Consider the following 14,597-nt stretch of genomic DNA (forward strand, 5'->3'; position numbering starts at 1 on the left):
ACAAGCGGACGGAACGCCTGTTCAAACGATCGCTTGAACCCATTCCATAATTAGGGACCAATCAGCACCTGCGTCCAAAATTTGGACGATTCCAGACGTTAACGTGGTCAAGGTTCCCAGACGGAACAGCAGAGAAGCGACTGTATATAGTGTATCATGAACATCAGAGCTAGAAGCGACTGTATATAGTATATAATGAATGCCAGAGCAAACTACTGTCTGGATGGTACAGTATGGCTAATCTCATACCCTATTGTTTGCCTTGCATGTAAGTGTACGTGCACTTCAATATTTTACTTCTTCTTGGAGACAACATGAAATAAGCGTCTGGACATGATTTTGCAGATAAAACATGTTTTGTTTTTTTCCCATAAACAAGTATAACATGTGGGATATTGTTGTTGGAGCATGATAGATGAATTGTCCAATGACATAATACAATACAATGATTGATAGTTATATTTAAATGATATTTTCTCATTAATCATGCTGTACCTACCTACCTAGTCCCTTGACCTCCAGGTCGTTGGGGGGACAAGGTAGCCACAAAGATAGAGAGTTCTATTATGAAATGCAGCTGATTTATGAACTTTCTTATCAATTATGTAAATAAGCTCATGATTTGCATAGTTAGCATCTGATTATTTAAAGCAGCACCAAAGCTATCTACATACCGAGAATCATTTAAATCATACATGTCCAAATCTCAAAAATGAAAATGCTCACTGCAGTTCCACACATGCCGGTCGGGGCCCAAACTTTCTGCAAGGAGCATTCATCAGGTCATGGAAGCCCCTTGCTCCCTGCCCCAAGACCAATCCACTTTCAGAAAATTTGACCTCCAACTATGAAATGCTGTAACTCGCCAATAGGTCGCCCATTATCAAACTTGATCTTCCTCTTCACAAACACTGTACACCCACCAAATATCATGCAAAACCATCCATAGGTTTTTCAGTTATTTTGTCCTCTATTAAAGAAACACCAGGCATAGACAGCCCACTGCAGTACCGACGGAAAATGTCAGGAGAATCATTTTTGAAATGGACCACAACTGTTACTCAAATATCATGAGGATCCATACAGTCACAGCTTCTACCAACATACACAGCTACTCCACTATGGCACAAAACATGACCTTGGTGAAGGTTATGAATGCCGTGAAGCAACTGTAAAATCAGTCCTTGGAGCAATGAAATGAAACTTTAACAACATAATCGACTGTATGCACATTTTGAAAAACTTTAAGATATTCATGTTGGTGAATTCACCAATGATCCGGACCGACTGGAATTATATTGTAGTCAGAGTATGGCGCCGTCCAACGAAGGACTGAGCAACTATTTTCCCGATATAAGCGGTCGGAAAATGCTTTCAAAGTATTAGATTTAATCAACTACGGAATAGGACGTGATAAAATAAAAGTTGCCTTTTGGGGGTTAAACACTAACATGACGAGGACGAAAGAACCAGGACGAGGACGAAACATCCAAAACGGGGACGAAAGGACTAGGGGACGAAAGATCTAGGGGACGAAAAGACCTGATACCAAGCCAGCCTAGGAGTGTGTTTGGCAAATATACACCTCTTGGCTGACTACACTCCCTCGTCAGTTTGGTACTATCTTATGCCACCGTAGGATCTTCTTGGAGATTACTTTAGATCATCAAGATTTGTCTGATTTTGTCCCTAACAGCGATCGGTCAAAACTATCATTTCAATGCTGCGCATAAACTTGCACACAAAAATGTCACAAAACGATGTCGGATTTTTTTCAAACCAACTTTGCTGGGTGCAGAATAATCAAACCAACTTAATTGGGTGCGGAATTCTGCAAAAAAAATGCTTTTTTTGCCATAGAAGAGCAAGCCGAGTTTTTTTTACCAAAAAGTTGCATATTTGATGTCAAAAAAATATTCTGCACCCATGAAGGCCACACCAATTTGATTTGTTGGTTCTCGGATTTTTTTTTTTCAGAAAAAAGTTGAAGCGACAGGGCGAAAAAAAAAAACTTGCAACAAATCTGAGTTCAGGTCCAGAGGTCCAGGATGATAAGTCCAGTCCTCAGATTCGGGACATTTCGGTCCCAGGTCCGCCTGGCTCTGTTTACAGACATCTAACACGATATATCTTACCACTAAGAAATCCTTCTCAAAACCCATGGAGAAACATGGTTAACAGTTTCCCATCAACCGTCAGGCCGTGAAAAGGTATATATGCGGTTCCAAGTCTTCCAATAGGCCCAGAATCGTCCATGCTGAACATAGCGGTTAGAACGCGGGTTCTGCGATCCGGACGTGAACGTTTAGAACTTCACTATATATCTCTCATGACACTGTTATGAGAATCGGATTTCTTTCAAATTTGGCTGAAATATTCATAAATGCTTGCAAAGTCGCTATGCCAATTGCTATGCTAAAATCATCGATCGTTATCGAGTTGCTTGTTACTGGGTAACTTTGTAATCAGTGGTCTCAAACCAAGCAGCTTTTATATCTGATATAAAAGCTCCTTGCTCAAACACATTGGGCATTCAACTCATCTCCACTGGTTTCCAAAACAGAGTGCCTACTATGCTCTATACTTATTTTGGGTACCAAATTAGCACAAACATAATCCACACACATATGTAGACGAGTATACTTTATTCATATACCTCCACATTATGCTGGATACTACTACTACACTTGAGGTTGATATTGCGTCGTTAAATCAGGTCCAATCTAAGGGCACATCCCCCGTATGTGCAACTGCGTGCATCCTCCTACGCACGGTCCCAACGGCTAGCTGACTGCTCAGCCTATTGGGCCCTGCTATCCCAGGCCCTACCCCCAGGTATTATGATTGTCGCCACAAACTCGCCGCCCTGCTTATAAATATTAATGAGCTTACCCTTGTATGGGCAGTCAGCCGTTGGGATATTAATTGAATGAATGAATGACCTTTATTGTACATTTGTGCTCAAACAAGCTAAGTACAGGTCGTAGCGCTAGTGATAAGGTACAATTTTGACAAAAAAGGTATCTTATCATCTCTGCATATGCTAATACATTCAAGTATGTACAAGTTCAACTTCTTCTCGCTTCTTAAAACAGTTATAAACATAAGGACAAATGGAATCAATAATATATGGCTTATCTAATTGCATGAGAAATATAAATTTTTCCGTGGTATTCAAGTATCGGAAATTTGGGAACATAAGTTGTATATTTTCAAAAAGGACGTTTCTTTCGTTGTTGTATAAAGTACATTCAACAATAAAGTGGCACTCATCCTCTATCTTATTCAAGTTACAGTATTGGCAGATTCTTTCTTCCAGAGGAATGTGGTTATGTCGGCCTTTTTCAATGTGGAGTCTATGTGAACTAATGCGGAGCTTTGTGATGGCTGTTCTGTGCCGAATGTTTGCAATCTTTAAGTATTTCTCGTCGTTGTAAGTAGTTTTAAGTAATCTGTATGTTAGTAATTTGTTGTTGCTGCGCATTGCTGTTACGAAAGATTGGAGGTACATATCTTTTAAACGTTGGTCGATGGATGGAATTATTTGTGATGGATTTAGGGCAGATGATATGGGAGAGTGCCAGACATAGCCAAAACCACATTCCTCTAGCGTCTTGCGGACTCCAGAAGCCCAGCATTTAGCGCCTAATGTGTCTAGCTCCAGTTGGCACAAAAGGGCGTCTGCAGACAGACTATCAGCTGGCACGTTCTGGCGTACTCTAATATACTGTTTGATGGCGTTAAGGGATGCTTCTAGTTTAAGAGGGTGTCTTCCCAGTTCTGCCATTACGGCCAGGTTACAGGCGGATCTGGGGACATTCAATGATTGTTTACAAAATTTTAAATGGATAGTTTCAATTGGGGATGATTTTGGAGTTTTGAATGAACCCCATATTTCCGAACCATACAACAAAATAGGTTTCACGCATGTGTCAAATAGTTTGCTTCTTATGGATATAGAAGCGTCGGCTTTGCCAAGGGACTGGTTGATTCCAAAGAGGGCTCTCAGGCCTTTGCTGTGTAGATATTTGTTATTTGCCTTGAACGTGCCAGCTGAATTTACAACAATGCCCAGATAGCAATAATTTGTAACAATTTCTACTACATGTCTATTATATAGAAAAAGGCAGTCTTTCGGTAGGCGGCCACCTTTCGTAAATACAATGACTTTAGTTTTCTTTAGATTAACATTTAACTTCCATGATTCACAATAATTTTCTAATCTACTTAGAGAAGTTTGCAGACCCTGTTGAGATTCAGACAAAAGTACCAGGTCATCTGCATATAATAAACATGACACTTTCTTATTGTGCAATATAGGAGGGTTACAGGAAAAATCCGAATGGTCATTAAACACATCTGGTAAATCACTTATGAATAAATTAAACAAAGTTGGACTAAGATTACAGCCTTGTCGAACCCCACAGTTAGTTACAAAAGTATCGGTAAGACCGTGGCTAGTTTTAACACAATTTGTTGTTTTGGAATACATGTCTTTTATAGTGAGTAGAAATTTCCCCCCTAATCCAAGTTTATTTAATTTCAGTAAAAGGCCTTCTCTCCAAACCGAGTCAAACGCCTTGCTAAAATCTACGAAACAGGCATAAAGTCGTGCGTTTTTGCTCAGATATTTACTGACTAAGGTGGATAATACGAAAAGGTTGTCAGTTGTTCTAAAGTTCTTTCTAAAACCGGCCTGTTGTGGTTTGAAAAGGCTGTAATGTTCTGCATAATTAACAAGACGAGTATTCAAAATAGATGAGAATAGTTTTCCCAGACAACTAATTATTGAGATTCCCCGATAGTTGTCTGGGACAGAAGTGTCCCCGGATTTATGAATGGGTACAATATGACTTAGGGACCATTCTTTAGGGAAGTAACTATTTTGTAGACAGGAATTGAAAAGATGTAGAAGTGGTTTCTTTAGAATATGTCTTCCACATTTTAACATTTCATTATTGATCATGTCGCCACTGCTAGATTTTTTGTTTTTTAAATTTGATAAAGCGGTGTCCAATTCTTTCTCAGTTATAAGGGAGTCTAATATGGAGCTCTCCATTGGGATTGTATTTGAAAGGGATGAAGTGTCTACGGTTTCGGTGGTTGAAGCGTCTATGTTACAGAAACCATGTCAAGGTTTGTTAAGTGTTTGTCAAGGTTACTAAAGTGCTGTAACCAGTCCTCCTCTGATATTTGGCTACTCCCAGACACTTTCTCTGGTTTCAACTTATAGAGTTATAGAGCATATAGAGTCAATAGTACTATTGACTCTATTGGTCCAATTGCTACAATTAGACCACCGAACCAGAGCCTGGTAGAGGCTATCTACGTACAAAACGTGGTACCGCCTCCGTACGAAATCCTACGGTATCCAACGGATTTACGTTCGTGCAGAACTTTCTCTGCGTTCGAGTTGCGGTTTCACCTCCGTACGAGCCAGTACGGGCGACTCGCGTGCCCTGTACACCCAGTGCTAGTGAGGAAACTGTACGTAAGCAGCACGTGTAAGTACGGCCTGTATACGGTAACATGAAATCGCGCAGAGATCGTACGTACAACCCAACACTTGTACCACGAACGACGCATGCAACCGCTCACGGCCAGGCGTGGCATGCAGACCACATACTTACACTTTGCGTAACCGTGCGAGTGCCACGTGCGTTGAGACGTGCTCCCTCTCTGCTCTTTTCATTCATTTCTTAGAAATCTTTCTTACGTTTTCAGAAAAAAAAGTGGCGGACATGGCCTCCCCAAAACAACCGACGGGCTAGGTACAGGTCACTGATAACAGACATAACAGACATAGCCTGAGTATCATCCTCCGTAGTAACCGCTGGTCTTTCGCTTGCCACCGTGGTTAGCAAGCGAAAGTCGTGCGCCAGCGGTTACTACGGAGGATGATACTCAGGCTATAGGCTCGTTCTCATTTTTAATGTCGAAATGCTGTCGCCTGACTTTACGCATGGATATGCAGCAAATTATAGACAACATCGCCGGTTCCTTCATTTTTCCACAACCCCTGAGGCTGTAATATTTTACAAAAGATTCACAACAACATTATCATTCATATTGGTTCATGGCTTTGAAGGTTATTATAGCCTCGGGTGGGATTTCAACCCCTAAAAAATGGCTGTCGCCTGAGAAGAAACGAAGAATTCAAATGGCAGAAATGTAACAATTCAGTACCCAGAATGATTTCTGACGATGTACAGTTTTCTGGCTTTTTAAAGAAACAAGAAAGGGTTGTTGACTGTCATTTGTATCCCACCTTGCTTAACAAAATGTTGCACAGAAATGACTGTAACAAACGTTACCATTGTTCGATGCTGTCTAAGCTTTCTATTTGACCTGGTGTAAAAAATCTGCCCCCTTTTTAAATGTTCCTAGGGACGTCCACTTATACCTAAATGATGTAGTCAATAAGGTGAGTCCTTTCGAAGAAAACAGGGCAAAGTCTACTGTTGTAACAAACGTTACCGGTAACGTTTGTTACCTGCCTTGTATTGACTTACCAATGGGACCGAAAATGATAAGTTGCAATTTTTTGCTATGGTTAAAAGAGGAATTTTCCTAAACAACCAAGTATAAGAAGGTAGTTTTCACTGAAAATAAAGCCGACTTATTTTTCGACCAAAACTTTGCCATTTTAGACATTTCAATGAGAACGAGTGTATAAGTATAACAGACATATGCAGAGACAACAAGATACAATTTAACTAATTGTAGGTACTAAGCTAACAGGATGGTCGACATATTCTCGCTTCTTTGTACAGATGTAGATATAGGAACAGATAATGTTTGATATACAGAATTTGTTTGATTTATCTAGGCGCATCAAAAATATGGGAACTCTTTTCTGATATATTCATAAGCAGATCCTACAATCATCAGATAGTATGAAACTGGCCAAGGAGTGTAGTCAGCAAAGAGGTGTCCATTTGCCATGTAGCGAAATACACTGCCAGCTTTTGATACAATCTTATGCTACCGTAGGATCTGCTTGGAGATTACCTATTACCCCGGAGCGTATCGATATGTGAAATTTGTGGTAACTGCGCCTGCGTATTATCTGTAACCAAGATGGCGGCGCCCATGGTCCATGGAACGGTCACGGCTTGTGGTCGTTTGTTACTGCGATTTTCTTCTCCACTTCTAAGAGACATTTATGGGAACGGGCAGAATGCCATGCTGAAGACTAAGGTAATGCGTACATGTAACTGTAATTGTGTTATGAGAAGGAATTTTGTTTCAATTATGATTGTCAGTAGGGGCGAGAGATAAAACCGGAAAACGCAGGAATCACACGAAGGAGGATGAAATCTGCTGAAAGTATTTTTTTTCTACAAGTAAACATTGAAGGTTGCTATATTTTGGCAAAGAATAATCTACGTATGGCCCTAGAATTAAGAAATCGTCAGAAAAAAAAAGGAGACGACCGGCGACCCTGCCGCACCGGTCCCCGATATCATATCGCGAATCAGTGCTCTCCTCCCTCAACATGTATATTATAACGTTACATATGTTCTGAACTATGTAACGCTATATCGTTCTTTAGCAAAACTGCGTAAGCTTCACCCTCCTTTTTCAGCACTCGGTTCCAGTGCTGAATGTTTCAGCACTGGGCTTCCAGTGCTTAGGCGCTCTGAGCTTTGCACTTAGGAAACTCCAGGACGTTCCAGTGCTGAATAGACATCAGCACTCGTTTTCCAGTGCTACAGATTTCTTAGCACTGGTAAATCCAGTGCGGAAGGCACAGCTTTTGTAATTCAGCACAACAATTACAACATTCTAGAAAAACTTATTGTATTTTGGAAGTAATGTTAAGAACTAAAAACAGAACACGATACTACTCTTGGTTCAGATCCGTAAACTTTCATTCATTCTCTACGTGGCCTTTTCGGCAAAGCTGTATCCTCAATGACGTTGATTTAGTGGTCTTCCCTTCCCTGACAGTTTGTGCACAAACATGGACTGGATGAGATTGGGAACATAGAATGTGCTTCAGACGTTCCCGAATAACCCTTTAAAAGTATAGACCTTTCCCCCTACCACCAACATTAATGGTATTAAAAGAGCATCTTATATTGTTATGATTATCCTAAGAAAATACAGGTTGTAGTGCATGCATACTAATTTCCTACTATTGTTGAATTTTCAGCAGACCCAGAGATGCCTGTCAATCTCGGCTGCCAGGCATCGACAGCAGACCAAATCCACCAGCAGTCTGTCGGACAAGCCTTACACAGAGGAGTTCCTACAGGAGATGGACCAGGAATACCAGCTGGGGAAGAGACACCTGGCTAACATGATGGGGGAGGATCCAGAAACATTCACACAGGAGGATGTAGATGTGGGTTATGAGAAACATTCACACAGGAGGATGTAGATGTGGGTTATGAGAAACATTCACACAGGAGGATGTAGATATGGGTTACTGTAAATGCGCTTAAGTTCGCGGGGATTTAATTTCGCGGTAGTGGGTAAGTGGACTTTTCGCGGTGGATTTAAGTTCGCGGTAACACCATGGACTGCAGTCTAAACTCTAATACAATAACAGAAAAATGTTCGCGGTGGTTTTAAATTCACGGTGAAGTGGTCACCGCAAAAACCACGAACATTAATCCACCGCAAACATTTCTGCATTTACAGTATCAGAAACATTCACACAGGAGGATGTAGATGTGGGTTATCAAAATCATTTAGACAAACAACGTCATACACCAACCTCCAGCGTCCTACTTATTTAGTCGAAACCTTTGTCACTGCACTCAAATGTGCACGGTATCAATCGGACCCAGACTTCATACAGCCACATGGTTTTTCAAGCTAATAACTGCATTCCATTCTGTGTCACTATGACTTCATAGCATATAACAGTTAACACCCCCCAAAGAAAGGTGATACAAAAACATTTAATCCTGAGCTGTTTTGAAAGCTGTTTTGTTTTTGCTCCCATTCTGTTTCAACAGAGAGCCATCCGTTACCTTCTTCCATCAGGATTACATGAGAAGCTGGCCAGACCCATGCTGAAGGTAAGGAGAAGTTTTGCACAGTGTAGACCATTATTCAGGCATGTTCTGTTCAGGGGGTATGTGTTCTACAGTGTAAACTACAGTGTGCTCAGGGATGATGCCTTACTCCAGTGTTCTACTAGTGTAGACCACTATGTTCAGGGGGTATGTGTTCTACAGTGTAAACTACAGTGTGCTCAGGGATGATGCCTTACTCCAGTGTTCTACAGTGTAGACCACTATGTTCAGGGGGTATGTGTTCTACAGTGTAAACTACAGTGTGCTCAGGGATGATCCCTTTAATACTCCAGTCTTGTACAGTGTATCCTGAATTGATCCTAATGAACGTGTTTCAATGTCTGTTTGTCCTACATGTACTCTGAAAAGCCCTGTTCATGATGCAAAAATCCAGTTTTATCCGTTTGAACTGAAAATACAACAGCAAACGGTTTGCATTTTGTGTTCACGATACAAACTTGCACCCACAGGCAAACCGTTTTGAATCCTTGAAAATGGTAATGTGACTTCTGACCCGCTGATGTTGTTTTGATTCTGTACAATCTTGTACTTCTGCCTCAGATTATCTGTCTGTATCTAATAAAGCCGGTATAATTGCCCTTTGGCGCAACACACCAGCTAATTGGTCTTCGATCGGAACTAATCATGAAACAATGTCTTTCTGAAGCTGAGTTCCTTTTTGTGGCCTAGGAAATGTCTGTGAAAACATTCTGGTTCCGATATGCTGTAAATGCATTTAAGTTCGCAGGGATTTAATTTTGCGGTAGCGGGAAAAGGGACTTTTTGCAGTGGATTTAAGTTCGCGGTAACACCATAGAATACAGTCTAATACCATAATAAAAAGATGTTCGCGGTGGCTTTAAGTTCGCGGTGAAGTGGTCACCGCGAAAACATTAATCCACCGCAAACATTTCTGCATTTACAGTATGCCATGTTTCCTGACACATCTTCCCTCTGATATCAGGACAGTTGATTCCCCAGCTGACCAGCAGGAGGCCCAATAAAAAAAAATTACTTTTACGATTAAAACGTGGCCTCAATACCTTATTGACAGGTTAAAAGCTCAACTTTTCCAAATATGAACGCATGTGCCCGGATGTAATTTGATGACATTTCGCAATTCTGGATAACTAGAGACCGCTTCAGGTCCACCTTGTGAGGAGGTTCCAAAAAATCTGTATTGTATCCGAAACAGAGCGTTCATGATGACAAATTTATCCGTTACAGCTTGCCAAATGGATAGAATCATTGTATGTTTTGCATCATGAACTGAAGACTGAAGGACAGAGTTTGACTTTATTCCTTTTTTTTTCAGCCTCCAGATCAAATATTTCCGAAGCAGAAAGGTCTGTTTTCTATTCCATCAAATAATCTTTGTTGAATACTAAAATTTTTCGAGCAACATACAATAGTGAATCTGCCTTGATTATTGCTTTACGCTCCCATCGTATTGATGGGAGAACAGAGAGAGTTTCCATATAACAATACAGTTGAATATATATATATCCTGTTTTGTAGCTCTTCAGTGGGGAAAGGAGAGGAGACCATTCAGCTTTCTATTCTACACTGGCAAGGCCAACTACTACAGTCTCATGCACGTGAGTTTGACTTCATACTCAGTGTTTGACCCATCAATTACGTATAAATATAGAATACAACACGGTGCATTCCGTATCACCCGAGGTTCCAGCCCGACCGTAGGTCAGATCGCCCGAAGGCCGGAGGGTGATCCGACCCGCGGGAGGGCCGGGACACACCGGAATACACCATGTTGTATTTCATTTATGTCATACCCCTATTTTGATGCGAAATGCGCCAGAAGTTGAACAAACTTGGTGCCCTCGAACAAAAAGTGTTGCAACAGTAATGTTCTGCACTCGGCCCGCTCGAAACAGATCGATTTACAGCCCGGTCCGGAACACCCGTATCGAACTTATTGCGTCACAGGTATGACATAATATAGACTATAACATGCCGTATTTGGTACCAGCCTGACCGTGGGTAAGTTCACCATTCTCCCGTGTTCCCCCAGGAAGCTGCACAGATCCTGACTCAGCTCAACAGACATGAAGACAAGATGTTAGCCAAAGGTGTTCTTCTACCTGATCCTGAACCTTGGTAACAGCTACAGATTGTATCCCATCTGTTTGACTTGTGTAGGGTTGGACAAGTCCATTGGTCTGGTTACCCTGAGCAAGTGAAAGTGCCGATCAGGCCAGGGCATATACTACCTTACTTGCCCAATCAGGCCAGTGTGATTTTTCCATACTTACACTTTTTTCCCTGGGTAGATGTGTGTTTGACCGTGGGTAGATAGTGGTCTGACTAAATCTTGCACCCAGAATGTCAACTTACCAGCTCAAGAAGCTTGTAGCTATTAGATCTTTATATGTACAGTCAAGCCTGCCCAAGACGACCACCCGGGGGACCGGACAAAAACGGTCGATTTGGACAGGTGGTCGCTGAGAAGAGTATCGACTCAAAACATGTCCTATGCAAAGTATAACGGTGTCCGTTGTGTTTAATGGCAAATAGCAAGCACACTGCACGCACGCAAAGAAGCGAGGTATTTAATGTCAAATACAACACGCACACTGTAAACTGTGATACAGTATAATATTTGTACACTAACGTTTTAGACAGTAAGGGAACTTTGATGCTGTCAGTTACCACACAAGCCTTTATGCGTCGCTGTGTTCTTGATCGCCGTATCTGAAATAACTACGATGCACCTTTCGAATTCTATGCCCGGTACGTCCCAATAGCGTACATGTACTTACCCAAGGGTGAATGTACAGTACAGTTGGACAAAAGCACTCACACAGATCTTTCTTTAAAAGGTATGAGCTACACAGATCTTTCTTAGAAATTTCCTCCCATATGGCAGTAGATTGCCCCATTGACCCACCCATTGACCGCTGCAATCTTTATTCTAAACATAACATCGTAATGGCAGTCAAAATCCGACGCAAACTGGTCGATTTCGGCACAAAATCGCGCTAGTTATCATCAAAAATCGATAAAAACCTCAATTTTGAAAATGATGCGGTCGTTGGGGGGCCCAATTTGGGCCGGTCGCGGTGGCGTTGGCCAGGTGGTCGTTGAGAAAAGGTCGCTTAATGCTTACGTCAATAGGAAAAAAAATCGGGACCGAGAAAAAGCAGTCGAAATGGCCAGGTGGTCGCTGAGAAGAGGTGGTCGCTCGGGCAGGTTTGACTGTACTTGTAAGATCTTGATTCTTATCATTTCCTATAAATACATGCCATCCTTCTGATCGGCCCATGCCATACTGTGCTAGCGAGATATTGTTCCCCGCAGATTCGTTGGTGTTGCCAAAGGCCATGTAAGCATGTATGGCATACGTATCAGGCAACCACAAATGTGCTGCTTGGTTTATGCATGTCTTCTCAGCAGAAATGATTGGGCATGTAATGTGTCCTGCACAACGTGTTTGTAGAGGCCTATTCAACTTGTACTGTACCTGCAAAAATTAAAGTAGACGGAAAACATCTAAAATATTTTTGCTTATGTTCAATGGATATCACTCGCACTTTGTCCCTCTTAGTAAATACAGCATGTAAGAAAGGTTCCATTCAACCATAGGCCATAGCAGTATCTGCAGATAGAATCGGAAAGTTTTCCTCCCATTAGGTAGGGGTATTGGATGCCAGTTAAAACTGGTTACAGGGTAAGGAAACACTGAGAATGGAGCATCCAATCAGTTCATAACAATATTAAAGTTATGAAAATCAAAAGTTGAAGGATGTCTTTATATTGTATCTCATAAATTGTCAAAGTTTTATTGAAATATCTCTGATCGTAAGCGAGAAATACATTTGTAGCTTGTGGTGTCTCACATAAATGCTACATGTATGTTGTTCTTGAGATATACATGTACCGCTTTGAATGTAGCATCTCTTGAGAAATTGTTTGGGACGGTACTATTTTTGGCTGTTCTGTATTGAGGGAGTGAAGTCTGCCATCTCTAATTACCTTTAGTTTAGTTCTGTTCTTTCCACTTGGTCCTGTATAGGGCTGAATTTAACACGAGTGTGTGGATAGACAAGATAGCAGTGGAGAAGATGATAACAGAATCCATGGACGACCATCAGGTGAGTAGCAGATCCAGTCAACTGTGGAACAAGTAACCTTTTCCCTTTCATTCAAAAATATGCTGTCATTTAAATCACTCTTTACACTCAGTTTTTATCAATGTTCTTTTCGATGATAAATCTTACTAACATCATACACAATGTAGAGTTTCTTCAAACTAATCATGAACACAAAGCTTATGCTACTGTAAATGCAGACATTATTGTGGCGGTTTTATGTTTGCAGTTTTTGCAAAACTTCACCGCTTTTCGTTCTCCTCACCTATCTTGTCTAAATGCTACATTTTCATGCATGTACTTGTACTACATGTACAAATGTATATACCTGTATTATACAGTACTAGTATTAGGATGTGTCGGGGTGCCCGTTATGCATGAATAAAGCACAGATTGAACATTCAATTATATCCTTTTTTTATATGTATTACATTATGTATTCATGAATCATCTATTGTAGTGAGATAACTCTTAATCTTACTCTAAACTAGTATCGGCGATTTGTGGAAATGCTGGAGCACATTGCAGCACACCCATATGCCAAACAAGCAGCTCAGTTTATCCTGAAGTTCCGGCAGGAGCTGGTGGCAGTGTCCATGAAACAGCAAGTCCACCCTGTAAGTACATGTACCATTTAGAGAAATTCCACCATGCATGTAAGTCCACTTTTACCTGCACTGACATGCTGATGCAGGTGCTACTAATTCCCCCAGTCCACTTTTACCTGCACTGACATGATTATGCAGGTGTTGTGTATCTTCTGGCCAGGGTAAAGAATTCTATACAAAAATAGTATTTGGTATAGATAGAAGCTGTAGAAACTTTTCTATTTCAAAACTTGAGTGTACAGGATTTCATACATACATGTTCTTGTCTTGAAGTACAGAATTTGTAAAACTAGTCTTTTTGTGTTAGCCCCTTTTGATTTGATTGTATGGATGACATTGTGTACACTTCAATTTTTCCAAAAAAAAAGACAGGTTTTTGTATAAAGCAGGTACAAAATGAGCAGGTGCAAAATGAGCAAATGTATATAGATTTCAACAAAAAACACATTTCAAAAAACAGATACTTATGTCATAGTATGCCAAAGTCAGTTCCAAAGTCAAAGAAGATGGTGTAAAAGAACAGAAAAGAAGAATCCATGTTAGGTTTGCAAAACTGTGTGTGTTTAGTCAGTACCTGTTGTTCAAAAACTTTTCCTTTTACCAAACTTTTCTTCTGTCTTGCTGGCATCAGTTTTGGGGTTCCCAGGGGATCTCATCCATAATCAAAATGACCCATCTTCAATGTGTTGAAGGAGACTGGGCAGATGTGTTTCATGTTTTCATGTTCTTTCTTTCAGCTGATGTACGATGAGAATGGTATAGCCTACATGGAGGCCGAAGGTGAGGAAATTTCAGTTGCAAAATACTTTTTTCCCTAATGATGTACATGTATGACTTATACATTTTATTTG

General features: G+C 40.8%; 1 protein-coding gene across 2 annotated transcripts in view; it reads left to right on the top strand.

Moving 5' to 3' along the window:
- Nucleotides 1-7,026: 7,026 nt before the first annotated feature.
- The window catches only part of LOC118408008 (28S ribosomal protein S9, mitochondrial-like), a 12,077-nt gene continuing 4,506 nt past the window's right edge, over nucleotides 7,027-14,597 (top strand). The window contains exons 1-9 of one of the 2 annotated variants that reach the window (XM_035808618.1): nucleotides 7,027-7,200; nucleotides 8,159-8,350; nucleotides 8,970-9,032; nucleotides 10,345-10,375; nucleotides 10,548-10,627; nucleotides 11,062-11,147; nucleotides 13,063-13,141; nucleotides 13,630-13,755; nucleotides 14,484-14,527. In XM_035808618.1, the coding sequence (XP_035664511.1) occupies nucleotides 7,081-7,200; nucleotides 8,159-8,350; nucleotides 8,970-9,032; nucleotides 10,345-10,375; nucleotides 10,548-10,627; nucleotides 11,062-11,147; nucleotides 13,063-13,141; nucleotides 13,630-13,755; nucleotides 14,484-14,527 (821 nt within the window). In that variant the 5' untranslated portion in view covers nucleotides 7,027-7,080. The remainder of the gene's footprint in view (nucleotides 7,201-8,158; nucleotides 8,351-8,969; nucleotides 9,033-10,344; nucleotides 10,376-10,547; nucleotides 10,628-11,061; nucleotides 11,148-13,062; nucleotides 13,142-13,629; nucleotides 13,756-14,483; nucleotides 14,528-14,597) is intronic. The other variant, XM_035808619.1, reaches the window with a different exon arrangement.

Source organism: Branchiostoma floridae, unplaced genomic scaffold (assembly GCF_000003815.2).
Source record: "Branchiostoma floridae strain S238N-H82 unplaced genomic scaffold, Bfl_VNyyK Sc7u5tJ_1520, whole genome shotgun sequence".
Classification (NCBI taxonomy): Eukaryota; Metazoa; Chordata; class Leptocardii; order Amphioxiformes; family Branchiostomatidae; genus Branchiostoma; species Branchiostoma floridae.